We start from the raw sequence: 13,998 nt of genomic DNA on the forward strand, positions 1-13,998 counted from the left end.
GGCTCTTTTGCTCTTGACTTTCAGGAAGGAGTGCAATGACTTGGCTTGCCTGGCTTTTTTGCTCTTGTCCTTCAGGCTGGAGTGCAATGGCTTGGCTTGGTGCAATGGCTTGGCTTGGTTCGCTCTTTCACCCTTGTCCTTCAGGCTGAGGCGCAATGGCTTGACTTGGCTGGCTTTTTTAACCTTGTGCTTCAGGCTAGAGTGCAGTGGCGTGGCTTGGCTGGCTTTTTTGGTCTTCTTCTTCAGGCTAGAGTGTAATGGCTTGGCTTCGTGCAATGGCTTCGCTTGCTTGGCTTTTTTGCTCTAGTCCTTTAGGCTGGAGTGCAGTGGCTTGTCTTGGCTGGCTTTTTTGCTCTTGTCCTTCATGATGGAGTAAAATGGCTTCGCTTGGATGGATTTTTTGCTCTTGTCCATCAGGCTGAAGTGCAGTGGCTTGGCTTGACTGGCTTTTTTGCTCTTGTCCTTCAGGCAGGAGTGCAATGGTTTGCTTGTTTGGCTTGGCTTTTTTCCTCTTGTCCTTCAGTCTGGAGTGCAATGGCTTGCCTTGGCTGACTTTTTTCTCTTTTCCTTCAGGCTGGAGTGCAATGGATTGGCATGGTGCTGTGGCTTGGCGTGACTGGCTGTTTTCCTCTTGTCCTTAAGGCTGGAGTGCAATAGCTTTACTTGGCTGGCCTTTTCGCTCTTGTCCTTCAGGCTGGAGTGCAGTGGCTTGGCTTTGCTAGCATTTTTGCTTTTGTCCTTCAGGCTGGAGTGCAATGGCTTCACTTGGTGCAACGGCTTGGCTTGGCTGGCTTTTTTGCTCTTGTCCTCCAGTCTGTAGTGCAATGACTTGGCTTTGCTCGCTTTTATGCTCTTGTTTTTCAGGCTAGAGTGCCATGGCTTGGCTTGGCAGGCTTTTTTGCTCTTTTCCCTCAGCCTGGAGTTCAACGGCATGACTTGGCTGCCTTTTATGCTCTTGTCCTTCAGGCTGGAATGCAGTGGCTTGGCTTGGTGCAATGGCCTGGCTTTGCTGGCCCTTTTGTCCTTGTCCTGCTGACCTCCGGTGATCCACCCACCTTGGCCTCCCAAAGTGCTGGGATTACAGGCATGAGCCACCATGCCCAGCCATAATTCCTTGCAAGGCAGCCTTTGATCCAACCGCCAAAAGAAAACCCTCAGTCAACAGCATCTCAAAACTCAAAAGCCTCTTTATTACTTATCCGTTACTTCTATTAGATTTCTTCATTAAGTTTTAAAAATATATTATCGGAATGGATGAAGTAGTATCTATCTATTAATTTGGAAAACCAGCTGGTATCCAAAGTAAAGCCAACAGTCTCAGCAGCTCTTAGATTCTGTCGCCGTCGTATTGAGAAATTGCCATATCTTTTTCCCTTTGGATGAAGAACTGCAGTTTTCCCAAAGAGGTGTATTTGGCAGCATTCTCACGCTCTCGCTGAGTCTTCCTCTTCATGGCCTCACGCTCTGGCCTCTGCTCTTTTGTGATGGACGTTGACACTACTGGCCCAGAAATGTTGGGTGTCCTCCATGGCCTGGGTTGTAAGCTGAAGTCCTGGATTGGAAATTCATTTTGAGGCTTGGGCAGTGACTGGAGATTGGTCACAGCAGTGGAAACAGGCTCCCGCTGGAGAGAAGACCAAGATGATGTTTTGTAGGGCACTGGCCTAGAAGCAGCAGACTGAGAGGCAGTAGGAGGCTGGTTAGGGTCGGCTGAACCGCGTTGGGTTGCATTGGTCGAAATTGGCTGAGCTGGTCTGGCAGGACCTGTCAAAGATGTGTTGGTAGAAGCCAGTTGGGACGAACTGCCTGCAGTCGACTGAGCTGAGTTAGTAGAACCAGGTGGAGCAGGGCAAGCCACAGCAGGCCTACGTGAGGCCGGAGGGTGTGGCTGCCGAGAAACAGGTCGAGCTTGAGGTTTGTCCAGGGTTGGAAAGGGCAAAGGTACCAACGTGACCTTTCCAGGTAGTGGCAACTCATGCTGGGATGGAGATGGACACTCTTTTTCAGCACCATCCAGTTTCTGGGCCTTGACTTGAGTTTCCTCCGGGCCTTTGGTCTCACGTCGGGTATCCCGCCATGGTTTGAGAGCTGAGAATGGCCGGGTGTTCTGGGTGTTGCTTGAGCTTCCCAGAGTCTGGGAGGAAGAGAATCCAGTTTTCTTGTCGATCTTTTTCCCCAGTGCATGGAAAACTTGCACAGACTCTAGCATGTGCATGGCTAGGGAGCTTCGTGGCTTTTTGATGGTTTCTTGGCTAAGCTCAGCCTGAATTTTCTTCCGCTTCATATTGGGAATGGTTTGCTTCTCTTCTGCCTTGACTTTGGTCCCTGACTGCTTACTGTCTTCAGATTTCCTGGAGCTGTTCTCTCTGCTCCTTTTGGCCTTCTCCTGCCCAGGCCTCTTAGTTGCGCTGCTCCTGCTGGATGCGGCTTTGTGAGGTTTGTTGCTAGAATACTTGCCCTTGTTCACAGAACCGCCGTCACTGCTGGTAGCACCGCAAGCAGTCACTTCTCCCTCTGCTAGGCTCTCTGGGTTCTTTGGCTGGATTGTGGCCTTGGGAGCACCCTGGATAGGCTCAGCAGCTTTATGCTTGTTCTTCCAGACTTGATCAGAGTGACCCTTTATGACACTTGACTTTTCCTGCACCTGATCTACCCTGATGGCACTGGGATCTCTGGGTTTCTTTGCGGAGGGGCTTTTGAGTTGGTCAAGATCTTGTAAGGAACTGAAGATCGAGGGGAGGTGAGTATTCTTCACCAATGCAGTGACGTCTGCAAAATCACTGCTAGACTCAATCCCATTTTCAAGTATCCCTTGGCCCTCAAGACTCCAGCTGTTCTTTCTCAGATTGGTATTTTCGGAACCAGGCTGCTCCTCTTGGCCAAGAGGATCGATGCAGGACAGAAGCTGGTGAATATCAGGGATTTCTAAAGGAAGCAGTGGAGGATCTTGATTTTCTTTTGGGAACTGGTAGGCATCTAGAGGCATTGACAGGTTGTTTTTAATCTCATCCAAATTCTTATTCCCGGTTCTGTACTGGCTTGGAGCTGGAGACAGCATCAAGAGATTAGTTGGACTCTGGACTGGAGCTATCATTGAAATGTCCCCAAGCTGTGGTGATGGATTACTCTCAAGTAATAACTGGGTGTTTCTGTTACTGCAGGACTTGGAGAAATCTGAAGTTTGTGCCAGACAAAATGCCTGGCTTGGAGATTGCAATCCCAGGGAAGTGTCCATCCCCAGGGAAGTTTCCGTCACTACAAAGGAATCAAGAAAGAAGTCAACCCTTGGTAAGTGAGATGCTCCCCCTACACACCAATGCAGCAATCGGATACCTTTCTAACATGGGTCGGGCATTTCTACTAGCTCTTCTTCAGGACCGTGGACAAGACCCTGCATTAGGGGATAGGCAATGACTTTTCTCTTACCGGTTATCATTTGGTATGATTGTTTCTTGGCTTTTGCTTTCTTTGAATTTCATAGGGTTGTTGTAAGTCAAATAAAAAGTGAAAGTGATTTTTAAATAGGAGATGTTTTCTAAAGCCTCACATTCTCAATTAGGGTAACCCTTTACATCATGCACTAGGGGAGAGAGTGGAGCCCTTCCTCATGAAATATAAAGCAAGCACAGATTCTGAGCCTGTTTGTTTTGGAGAGGGTCTCTGAGCAGAAGGTCTTAAATCCTATTGTAAGTCAAGGAAAATCAGAAGGTCACTGCCAAGATAAGACTTCTGAAGTGCCTTCCGAAGAGACTAAAGTAATACATCAAGGAAGGAAGTTACGGCATCTGATGCAGGGGAACTGATCAGCCAGGGCACTAAAAAGTGTGGTATCTCTTGCGACTCTCTTAAAGGTGGCATAGATGGCCATTATAGTGTTCCACTTTCCCGCTCAGAAGGTGTTCTTAGATAGAGTCTGAAAATGGAGAGCAATGCCCAAGAATAGTGGTTAAAGTCTCAGGACTTAAATTCTGCCTATCCTTGGACTTACCACTCAGCTATAAATTTGACCCTCCCTTTCAATGCTGCATTTATTCTTCTCCTTTCTTGTTGTTTGTACTCACCTTGAAAACTGGTTTCTGTGATGGGTTGAGCAGACACAGAGTGATACATCGCAGAAGTGGAGACTGTTGGTAGAACAATTGTGGGCTGAACCTCCTTTAGCACCATCACCATTTCTGGTGGATGGGCAGAGGCCCTATTTCCTGTAGATGACACAGAGCCATGGGATTGCAGCCAGGGGCCAAGTTCTCCAGAGAGTTGAGGCCCCAGTATGCCTGGATTATAGTAATAGACCTGGCTGCTTCCTTTCTGGTAGGGAAGTGACAGGCTATGGCCCTGCTGATTTGGAATTTGAGATTTTATCCCCTGAACAAGGCTGTCAGATAGTGTTGGATACAGAGAGACCATAATATTGGCATCTGAAGTTTTATGCTGGGCTGTCATAGGCATAGAAGAGACAGCTGTGTTCTGGTCAATGACAGTCACAGTGAAGTCCCTGAGTGAGGATGACTTCTTTGCTGTGCTCGCTGTAATGTCCCACTCAAAAACACCTGGGTAAGAGGCAGCTGAAGTAGAGCTGTGGGTCTGGCCACTAACCCCAGACAACATAGCTGTCCTAGAATGTTGGCAAAGGTAGGCACTGCCCGTGAGTGGCTGGAAACAGGTGCCAGAGGCTGATGGCAGTAGCCATGCTGAGCCAACAGTTGGAACAGAGGCTCTGGAGAAGTTGGAGATGCTTCCTGTTAAGGAAACCTCACTGCTCTCCACAGGAAGAGAGAGCTGCAGATAATTTGCTCTTCCACGTAAAGAAGTATTTTGGAAATCTCCTGCAGGAAAGAAGAGAGAGATGAACAAACTAGTGAGATTGAGAAAATTTCACCTTATTTGAAGAACAGCATTATCTTAAGGTCGTTGCAATCAGGAAGCCTCTAATACCGACACTCACTGAGATACCAAAAGCCAAACACTTGATGATGGCCATGAGTGCTGAAGCAGTTTGTTCTGATGAACTTCCTTTGTGTCCAATATGGGCACAGATGTGCAGAAGACCCAAGAGGTCTGGGTTCGTACATTATTTCCTAGGCTAGAAGCAACCTTCTCCCTTCCCTGTCTTTCCCTTGAATCTGGGTGAGTATTGACTCCTAACTATTTCCTAGAATTGGAGCATTTTAGAACTGGGAGGTCCTTAGAAAGGGACCTTATTTTATGAGTAACTGAGGCTGAGAGAGGTCAGATTGACCTGTTTAAGTTTTACCATTATGTTAATATCATTACCGTGACTTCCTTGCTAGGACTCTTTTCTCTGAGCACAGACCAGAAACCAGGAGAAATAGAACTTTTCATATGGCAATTTGGGCCTACTAGAATACAGTACAGCTATCAGTTTTATAATCCTTACTGTCACATTTTGCTTCTACAGGTCGTGTGACATTTCCTAGCATATACCTTTAAGCCAGGCCATTGGTAAATCAGAAGCGTCGTTCTTTGCCCTCTTCAAGCCTGGCCTTTTATCCTAAGTCAAAATCCTACCTAATAGTTTGAGGAGAAATGGTTTCGTGTGTGTGTGTTTGTTTGTTTCTTTTTTGACGGAGTCTAAAAAAGAGTGGAGGTTGGAGTGCAGTGGCTTGACCTCAGCTCACTGCAACCTCTGCCTCCGGGGCTCAAGCAATTCTCGTGCCTCAGCCTCCCGAGGAGCTGGGATTATAGACGCGCACCACTGCACATGGCTGAGTTTTTGTATTTTTAATAGAGACAGGGCTTCATTCTGTTTGCCAGGCTGGTCTCGAACTCCTGACATCAAGTGATCTGCCCGCCTTGGCCTCCCAGAGTACTGGGATTATGAGGTGAGCCACCGTGTTCGGCCTGGAAGCATCATTTCTAAAACATATTTCTAAAATGTTTATATTAAAAACCGTCAAGTGTCATCTATGTTGAAAAGGGCAACAGAAAAAAAACCACTGAATGTGACTTCTGATAAGCTGCTTTTCCTAGGGATACTCTATTCTAGCCTGTTTCCTTCGTAGTTTCTTGATCTAAGCGTTTGCTAAAACCAACTTCATTTTGCCCTATTTGGAATAGATTTCACTCTGTTGTCTTTGTGCTTTTCTTCTAAAATTTAAAATACCTTATTTTCTCTTGAAATCATCGTGTCATTCTCCAGAGCATATCCCAAGGCTAAGTGTAGGGGACCTGGCCCTTCAGCTTTCATTTAAAATCCCAAATTCCTACCCTAGAATAGCTGCCTCCTTATAACCCAGTACTCTTCATTTTCTCTTTCCATCTAGCTCAGAGAGGAATCTCCAGAGCATGACTATTACTTTTGTTTGTTTGTTTGTTTGTTTGAGACAGGGTCTCGCCTTGTCACACAGGCTGAAGACCAGCGGTGTGAACATGGCTCACTGCAGATTCAATCTCCTGGGCTCAAAACAGTCAACTGACCCTCCCACCTCGGCCTCCTGAGTACCTGGCGTGCCCCCACACCTGGCCGATTTTTAAAAAATATTTGTAGAGCTGGAGTCTTGCAATGTTGCCCAGACTGGTCTCGAATTCCTAGGCTGAAGCGATTCTTCCATCTCGGCCTCCCAAAGCACTGAGATTACAGGCGGGAGCTACCATGCCCAGCTGAATATTAAAAACATCACTACACATCAGTAAATATAAAATAGAAAAGTTGAAATATTAGTGAGGGAGATGTCCTCCCAAAGCGCTGAGATTACAGGTGTGAGCCACTGTGCCTGGCTGAATATTTCAAACATCACTAAATTTAAAATAGTGAAGTTGAAATATCAGTGGAGGGAGACTATTAGACATGAACCACCACAGGATGTGTTGCTAGTTTTCTACGCCACTTAGGTTTTCTCTTGGTTTCTGTTGAAACAAACACCCTCAAAAGTGTCTGATTTCATTTTCTATACATGTGCCCTTTAAGACTCAGCATTAGAAAAGAAAGGGGCAAGAGGGAATAACCAATCTATTATCCTAATGTAACAGATGAGGAAACAGATTTTGTGAGAGAATGAAAGAGTCCTCTAAAGTCACGCAGCTAGTCAATGTCAAAGCCAAAACTGAAACGCGGTCTCTAGATTTCTACTTGAATACTTTCCCTGTTATTCCAAGCTGTTTGGGACTATAGGGGTAAAGAAATCGAAAGTTAGGGGAAAGAAGTCGAATGAAAAACTGTCAAGAAATTTTCTCTCTTTACCTGACATGGTCAGAGAAGAAGAAACATCAACTGTAGATACAGGGGATGAAGAGACGATCCTAGTGGATGTCTGGGTGGCTGAAGCCAAGGAGTGCGTGTGTCCGGTACGAAGGCTACCGGTCACACTGGTCACTGGCCACCTGCGATGCTACAAATTGATAGGCTACCCCAAGATTCTACCAGGTGGTGATAGGCTTGCTGAGAGAATGATGTCATGAAGCAGGCAGTTGGAAGGTGTGTGATAGCCAAAAGGGAGGCCAGATACCCGAGAAGATGGGATTGGCTGGCAGAGGTGGTAGGAAAGCTGAAACAGTCCTAAGTGGCTGAGTTCCAGGGAGGTGAAGTCCTGCAAGATCATCTCAGTGTTTCTTATACGTGTGCACTAACATCATTGACTAATTTTTACATTTTATATGCCATATTTCATAGCATATAATACTACACCTGTATAATTGTACAGTACATGCACATTATCCCCGCAGAGAAAGGGATGGGACATCTATGCTGAGCAATTACAGTTGTTGTAAAAGCATTTCAGTGAGTCTGATTAATGAATTTACTGCTGCTTTTAAGGGCCAAAGGAAGAGATTAAAGAGCCCTGTTTTGTACCTTGGCTGAAGAGCTAAGTTCGTTGACTGCCCCTTGTAGGAAATGATGTGGTCCCAAGCTCCTCTCTTAATTTCTTCTCCTTGAATCCTGCCTTCCTTGGGCTGGCCCAGGCTGGGCCAGGTTGGACTTGGATCTCCCTTCTGCTCTTCTTTTTTCCCCTTGATTTTAGGCATTGTTTCTGGGCCGAGCCTTGTTCTCGCATTTTCACACTCATGGATGTGACTTCCTGTCAACTTCCAGAGCAGGGGTCTTTTCAGTGTCCTGACGATTGGAAAACGGACTCTGCTCATGAGAAGCAAACACCAGAGAGGTAGAAGACAAGGCTGACTGCAGACCTTCCCTTTTCTAGCCTTTGGCCACAATTCTTTTGGCCATAGTTTGCTACCTCTGGCTCCTTGGGCCACACAGACATCTTGCCATCTTGCCCTTCTATACGTGAGAGGCATTCAGGGTACTTTCTTTCTTCTCATGTAAAAGGATCCAGTGTGGCAGTTACTTACAGCCTCCTCTCCATTGCAAACTGCCACTATGGAACCTTGGGCCTTTAGAATTCCCTGTCGGCCATGCTTGGGTACATGGGCCAGGCAAAATGAAGAGTTGAATTTAGTGGAGAATAGGAAGGAGGCAAGGTGAGGGTACAGGAACAAAGAGATTTCTGTGGATTTTTTGGTTTCCGTGAGGAACAATTACACACACTTATTTTGTATTAACCGAACAGACAATTCATAATTTTTTACGTAGCTAGATAGTCCAGAAACTCGCATGACTTTTGTACACTGAAGAAAATAATCATATTTTTCCATTTTGTTTTATGTCCTATTGCCTCATTTATATCATTCATTAGTATGTCTATGGAATGTAGATTGCCTTTATCTTATTATTTTTATTTATTTATTTATTTTTGAGACAGCGTTTCACGCTGGTCTCCCAGGCTGGAGTGCAGTGGCACGATCTCAGCTCACTGGAACCTGCACCTCCTGGGTTCAAGCGATTTTCCTGCCTCAGCCTCTTGAGTAGCTGAGATTACAGGTGCCCGCCACCATGCCCGACCAATTTTGGTATTTTTAGTAGAGAGAAGGTTTCACCACGTTGGCTCCTGACCTCAGGTGATCTTCCCACCTCAGCCTCCCAAAGTGCTGGGATTATAGGCGTGAGCCACCATGCCCGACCTGTAGATTGCTTTTAAATGCCCTGGTTTATCTACATGTTTTCTCCTTGTCATATTTTTAAGGAATACAATGTTGCAAGACATACTGCATGTTTTCCTCATAATGGTTGTTTCTTTTGAGACATCATGAACTATCTTGGCCTGATAGATTTTGTGGAGGAAATCAAGGAGGGGTCTGTGACAAAGGCACTGTTGTGAGTTGTGCTGTGTGCTCAAAGAAAGAGATGCCTGGCTTGCCATGGCTTGTCTTGGCTTGTCTTGGCTTGTCTTGGCTTTCCACGGCTTGTCTTGTCTTGTCTTGGCTTGCCATGGCTTATCTTATCTTGGCTCGTCTTGGCTTGTCTTGGCTTGTCTTGGCTTGTCTTGGCTTGCCATGGATTGTCTTGTCTAGGCTTGGCTTGCCTTGGCTTGCCATGGCTTGTCTTGTCGTGGCTTGCCTTACCATGGCTTGGCTTGTCTTGGCTTGGCATGCCATGGCTTGTCTTCTCTTGGCTTGGCTTGCCATGGCTTGGCGTGGCTTGGCTTGGCTTGCCGTGGCTTATCTAGGCTTGGCATGGCTTGTCTTGGCTTGGCTTGCCATGGCTTGTCTTAGCTTCGCTTCTCTTGCAAGGGCTTGGCTTGGCTTGGCTTTTCTGGTCTTGTCCTTCAGGCTGGAGTGTAATGGATTGGCTTGGCTGGCTTTTTTGCTCTTGTCCTTCAGGCTGGAGTGCAATGTCTTGTCTTGGCTCGCTTTTTTGCTCTTGTCCTTCAGTCTGGATTGCAGTGCCTTGGCTCGGTGCAATGGCTTGGCTTGGCTGCTTTTTTGCTCTTGTCCTTCAGGCTGAACTGTAATGGCTTGACTTGGCTGGCTTTTCTGGTCTTGTCCTTCAGGCTGGATTGTAATGGCTTGGCTTGGCTGGCTTTTTTGCTCTTGTCCTTCAAGCTAGCGTGCAATAGCTTGGCTTGGCTGGTTTTTTGCCCCTGTCCTTCTGGCTGGAGTGCAATGGCTTGGCTTCACTGTCTGTTTTGCTCTTGTCCTTCAGGCTATAGTACAATGGCTTGGCTGGCTTCCCTTGCCTTTTTTGCTCTTGTCCTTCGGGCTGCAGTGCAATGGCTTGGCTTGGTGCAATGGCTTCGCGTCGCTGGCTTTTTTGCTCTTGTCCTTCAGGCTGGAGTGCAATGGCTTGGGTAGGCTGGCGTTTTTGCTCTTGTCCTTTAGGCTGCAGTACAATGGCTTTTTTGGATGACTGTTTTGATCTTGTCCTTCAGGCTGCAGTGCCATGGCTTGGCTTGGCTGTCTTTTTTCCTCTTGTCTTTCAGTCTGCAGTGCAATTGCTTGGCTGGCTTCGCTTAGCTTTTATGCTCTTGTCCTTCAGTCTGGATTGCAATGGCTTGGCTTGGCTGGCTTTTTTGATCTTCTGCTTCAGGCTGGAGCTCAATGGCTTGGCATGGCTGGCGTTTTAGCTCTTGTCCTTCAGGCTGGAGTGCAATGTCTTGGCTTGGCGGGCGTTTTTGCTCTTGTCTTTCAGGCTGGAGTGCAATTGCTTGGCTTGGTGCAATGCCTTGGCTTGGCTGGCTTTTTCGCTCTTGTCCTTCAGGCTGGAGTGCAATGGCTTGTCTTGGCTGGCTTTTTTGCTCCTGTGCTTCAGGCTAGAGTGCAATGACTTGGCTTGGCTGGCTTTTTCGCTCCAGTCTATCAGGTTGGAGTGCAATGGATTGGCTTGGCTTGCTTTTTTCTCTTGTCCTTCAGTCTGGAGTGCAATGGCTTGGCTTGGCTGGTTTTTCGCTCTTCTCCTTCAGGCTAAAGTTCAATGGCTTTACTTAGATGGCTTTTTTCCTCTTGTCCTTCAGGCTGGAGTGCAATGGCTTCGGTTGGCTGGTTTTCTGCTCTTGTCCTTTAGGCTGGAGTGCAATGGCTTGGGTAGCTTGGCTTGGCTTTCTTGCTCTTGTCCTTCAGGCTGGATTGCCATGTCTCGGCTTGGCTTGGCTGCCTTTTTTGCTCTTGTCTTTCAGGCTTGATTGCAATGGCTTCGCTTGGTGCAATGGCTTGGCGTGGCTGGTTTTCACTTCTTGTCCTTCAGGCTGGAGTGCAATGGCTTGGCTTGGCTGGCTATTTTCCTCTTGGCCTTCAGGCTGGAGTGCAATGGCTTGGCTTGGCTGGCTTTTTTGCTCTTGTCCTTCAGGCTGGAGTGCAATGGCTTGGCTTGGCTGGCTCTTTTGCTCTTGACTTTCAGGCAGGAGTGCAATGGCTTGGCGTGGCTGGTTTTTTGCTCTTGTCCTTCAGGCTGGAGTGCAATGGCTTTTGTTTTCTGGCTTTTTTGTTCTTGTCCCTCATTCTAGAGTGCCATGGCTTGACTTGGCTGGTTTTTTCTCTTGTCATTCAGGCTGCTGTGCAGTGGCTTGACTGGGCTGGCTTTTTTGCTCTTGTCCTTGCGGCTGGAGTACAATGGCTTCGCTTGACTGGCTTTGTACCTAATGTGTTTCAGGCTGGAGTGCAACGGCTTGGCTTGGCTGGCTTTATTGCTCTTGTCCTTCAGGCTGGAGTGCAATGGCTTCGCTTCGCTGGCTTTTCTGGTCTTGTTCTTCAGGCTGGAGTGCAATGGCTTGACTCGGCTGGGTTTTTTGCTATTGTCCTTCAGGCTGGAGTGCAATGGCTTGGCTTGGCTGGCTTTTTTACTCTTGTCCTTCAAGCTGAAGTGCAATGGCTTGCCTTGGCTGGCTTTTCTGGTCTTGTCCTTCAGGCTGGAGTGTAATGGCTTGGCTTGGCTGGCATTTTTGCTTTTGTCCTTCAGGCTAGAGTGCAATGGCTTGGCTTGGCTCGTTTTTTCTCTTATCCTTATGGCTGGTGTGCAATGGCTTAGCTTGGCCTTCTTTTTTGCTCTTGTCCTTAAGGCTGGAGTGCAATGGCTTGGCTTCGCTGGCTTTTTTGTTCTTGTCCTTCAGGCTGGAGTGCAATGGCTTGGCTTCGCTGGCTTTTTTGTTCTTGTCCTTTAGGCTGGAGTGCAATGGCTTGGCTTGACTGGCTTTTTTGCTCTTGTCCTTCAGGCTGGAATGCAATGGATTGCATGGGTGCAATGTCTTGGCTTGGCTGGCTTTTTTACTCTTGTCTTTCACGCTGGAGTGCAATGGCTTGGCTTGGTGCAATGGCTTGGCTTGGCTGGTTTTCTGTTCTTGTCCTTCAGGCTGTAGTGCTATGGCTTGGCTTGGCTGGCTTTTCTGTTCTTGTCCTTCAGGCTGGATTGTAATGGCTTGGCTTGGCTGTCTTTTTGACTCTTGTGCTTCAGGCTGGAGTGCAATGGCTTGCCTTGACTGGGTTTTTGCTCGAGTCCTTCAGGCTGAAGTGCAACCACTTGGCTTTACTGGCTTTTTTGCTGTTGTCCTCCATGGTGGAGTGCAATGGCTTGGCTTGGCTGGCTTTTTTGCTCTTGTCCTTCAGTCTGGAGTGCGATGGCTTCGCTTGACTGGCTTTATTGCTCTTGTCCTTCAGGCTGGAGTGCAATGGATTGGCTCGGCTGGGTTTTTTGCTATTGTCCTTCAGGCTGGAGTGCAATGGCTTGGCTTGGCTGGCTTTTTTGCTCTTGTCCTTCAGCCTGGAGTGCAATGGCTTGGCTTGGTACAATGGCTTCGCTTGGCTGGCTTGTTTGCTCTTATCCTTCAGGCTGGAGTGCAATGGCGAGGCTGGGCATGGTTTGGCTTTATTGCTCTTATCCTTCAGGCTGGAGTGCAACGGCTTCGCTTGGCTGGCTTTTTCCTCTTGTCCTTCAGCCTGGAGTGCAATGGCTTGGCTTGGTGCAATGTCTTTGCTTGGCCAGCTTTTTCGCACTTGTCCGTCAGGCTGCAGTGCCATGGCCTGGCTTGGTTGCATTTTCTGCTCTTGTGCTTCAGGCTAGAGTGCAATGGCTTGCCTTGGCTGGCTTTTTTTCTCTTGTCCTTCAGACTGGAGTGCAATGGCTTGGCTTGCCTGGTGTTTTGCTCTTGTTCTTCAGGCTGGATTGCAATGGCTTTTCTTGGCTGGATTTTTTTGCTCTTGTCCTTCAATCTGGATTGCAGTGCCTTGGTTCGGTGTAATGGCTTGGCTTGGCTGATTTTTTTGCTCTTTTCCTTCAAGCTGAAGTGCAATAGCTTGGCTTGGCTTGCTTTTCTGGTCCTGTCTTTCAGGCTGGAATGCAATGGCTGAGCTTGGCTGGCTTTTCTGGTCTTGTCCTTCAGGCTGGAGTGTAATGGCTTGGCTTGTCTGGCTTTTTTGCTCTTGTCCTTCAGGCTAGAATGCAATAGCTTGGCTTTCCTGGTTTTTTGCCCCTGTCCTTCTGGCTGGAGTGCAATGGCTTGGCGTCACTGGCTTTTTTGGTCTTGTCCTTCAGACTGCAGTGCAATGGCTTGGCTTGGTGCAATGCCTTGGCTTGGCTGGCTTTTTCGCTCTTGTGCTTCAGGCTGGAGTGCAATGGCTTGACTTTGTGCAATGGCTTGGCTTGGCTGGCTTTTTTTATCTTGCCCTTCAGGCTGTACTTCAATGGCTTGGCTTGGTGCAATGGCTTGGCTTGGCTGGCTTTTTTGCTCTTGTCCTTCAGCCTGGAGTGCAATGGCTTGGCTTGGTGCAATGCCTTGGCTTGGCTTGCTTTTTTCATCTTGTCCTTCAGGCTGGAGTTCAATGGCTTGGCTTGGTGCAATGGCTTGACTTGGCTCGCTTTTTTTCTCTTGTCCTTCAGGCTAGAGTGCAATGACTTCGCTTGGTGCAATGGCTTGGAGTGACTGACTTTTTCACTCTTCTCCTTCAGGCTGGAGTGCAATGGCTTGTCTTGGCTGGCTTATTGGTTCTTGTCCTTCAGGCTGGAGTGCAATGGATTGGCTTGGCTCGCTTTTTTGCTCTTGTACTTCAGGCTGGAGTGCAATGGCTTGGCTTGGCTGGCTTTTCTGGTCCTGTCCTTCAGGCTGTATTATAATTGCTAGGCTTGGCTGGCTTTTTTGCTCTTGTCCTTCACGTTAGAGTGCAATAGCTTGGCTTGGCTGGTTTTTTGCTCGTGTCCTTCAGGCTCGAGTGCCA

General features: G+C 47.6%; 1 protein-coding gene across 1 annotated transcript; it reads right to left on the reverse strand.

The window, feature by feature from the left end:
• Window positions 1–1,327: 1,327 nt before the first annotated feature.
• LOC135273590 (uncharacterized protein C2orf78-like) lies at window positions 1,328–12,342 on the reverse strand. The gene is made up of 4 exons (XM_064372780.1): window positions 12,262–12,342; window positions 7,202–7,349; window positions 4,062–4,826; window positions 1,328–3,255 (listed from the first exon to the last, which is right to left on the reverse strand). The coding sequence occupies exons 1-4, from the start codon at window positions 12,340–12,342 to the stop codon at window positions 1,328–1,330; spliced, it is 2,922 nt and encodes a 973-aa protein (XP_064228850.1).
• Between the last annotated feature and the right edge of the window lie 1,656 nt (window positions 12,343–13,998).

The sequence above is a fragment of the Aotus nancymaae genome, unplaced genomic scaffold, assembly GCF_030222135.1.
Source record: "Aotus nancymaae isolate 86718 unplaced genomic scaffold, 86718_ANA_hifiasm-v0.15.2.pri h1tg000008l, whole genome shotgun sequence".
In the NCBI taxonomy this organism is placed as follows: Eukaryota; Metazoa; Chordata; class Mammalia; order Primates; family Aotidae; genus Aotus; species Aotus nancymaae.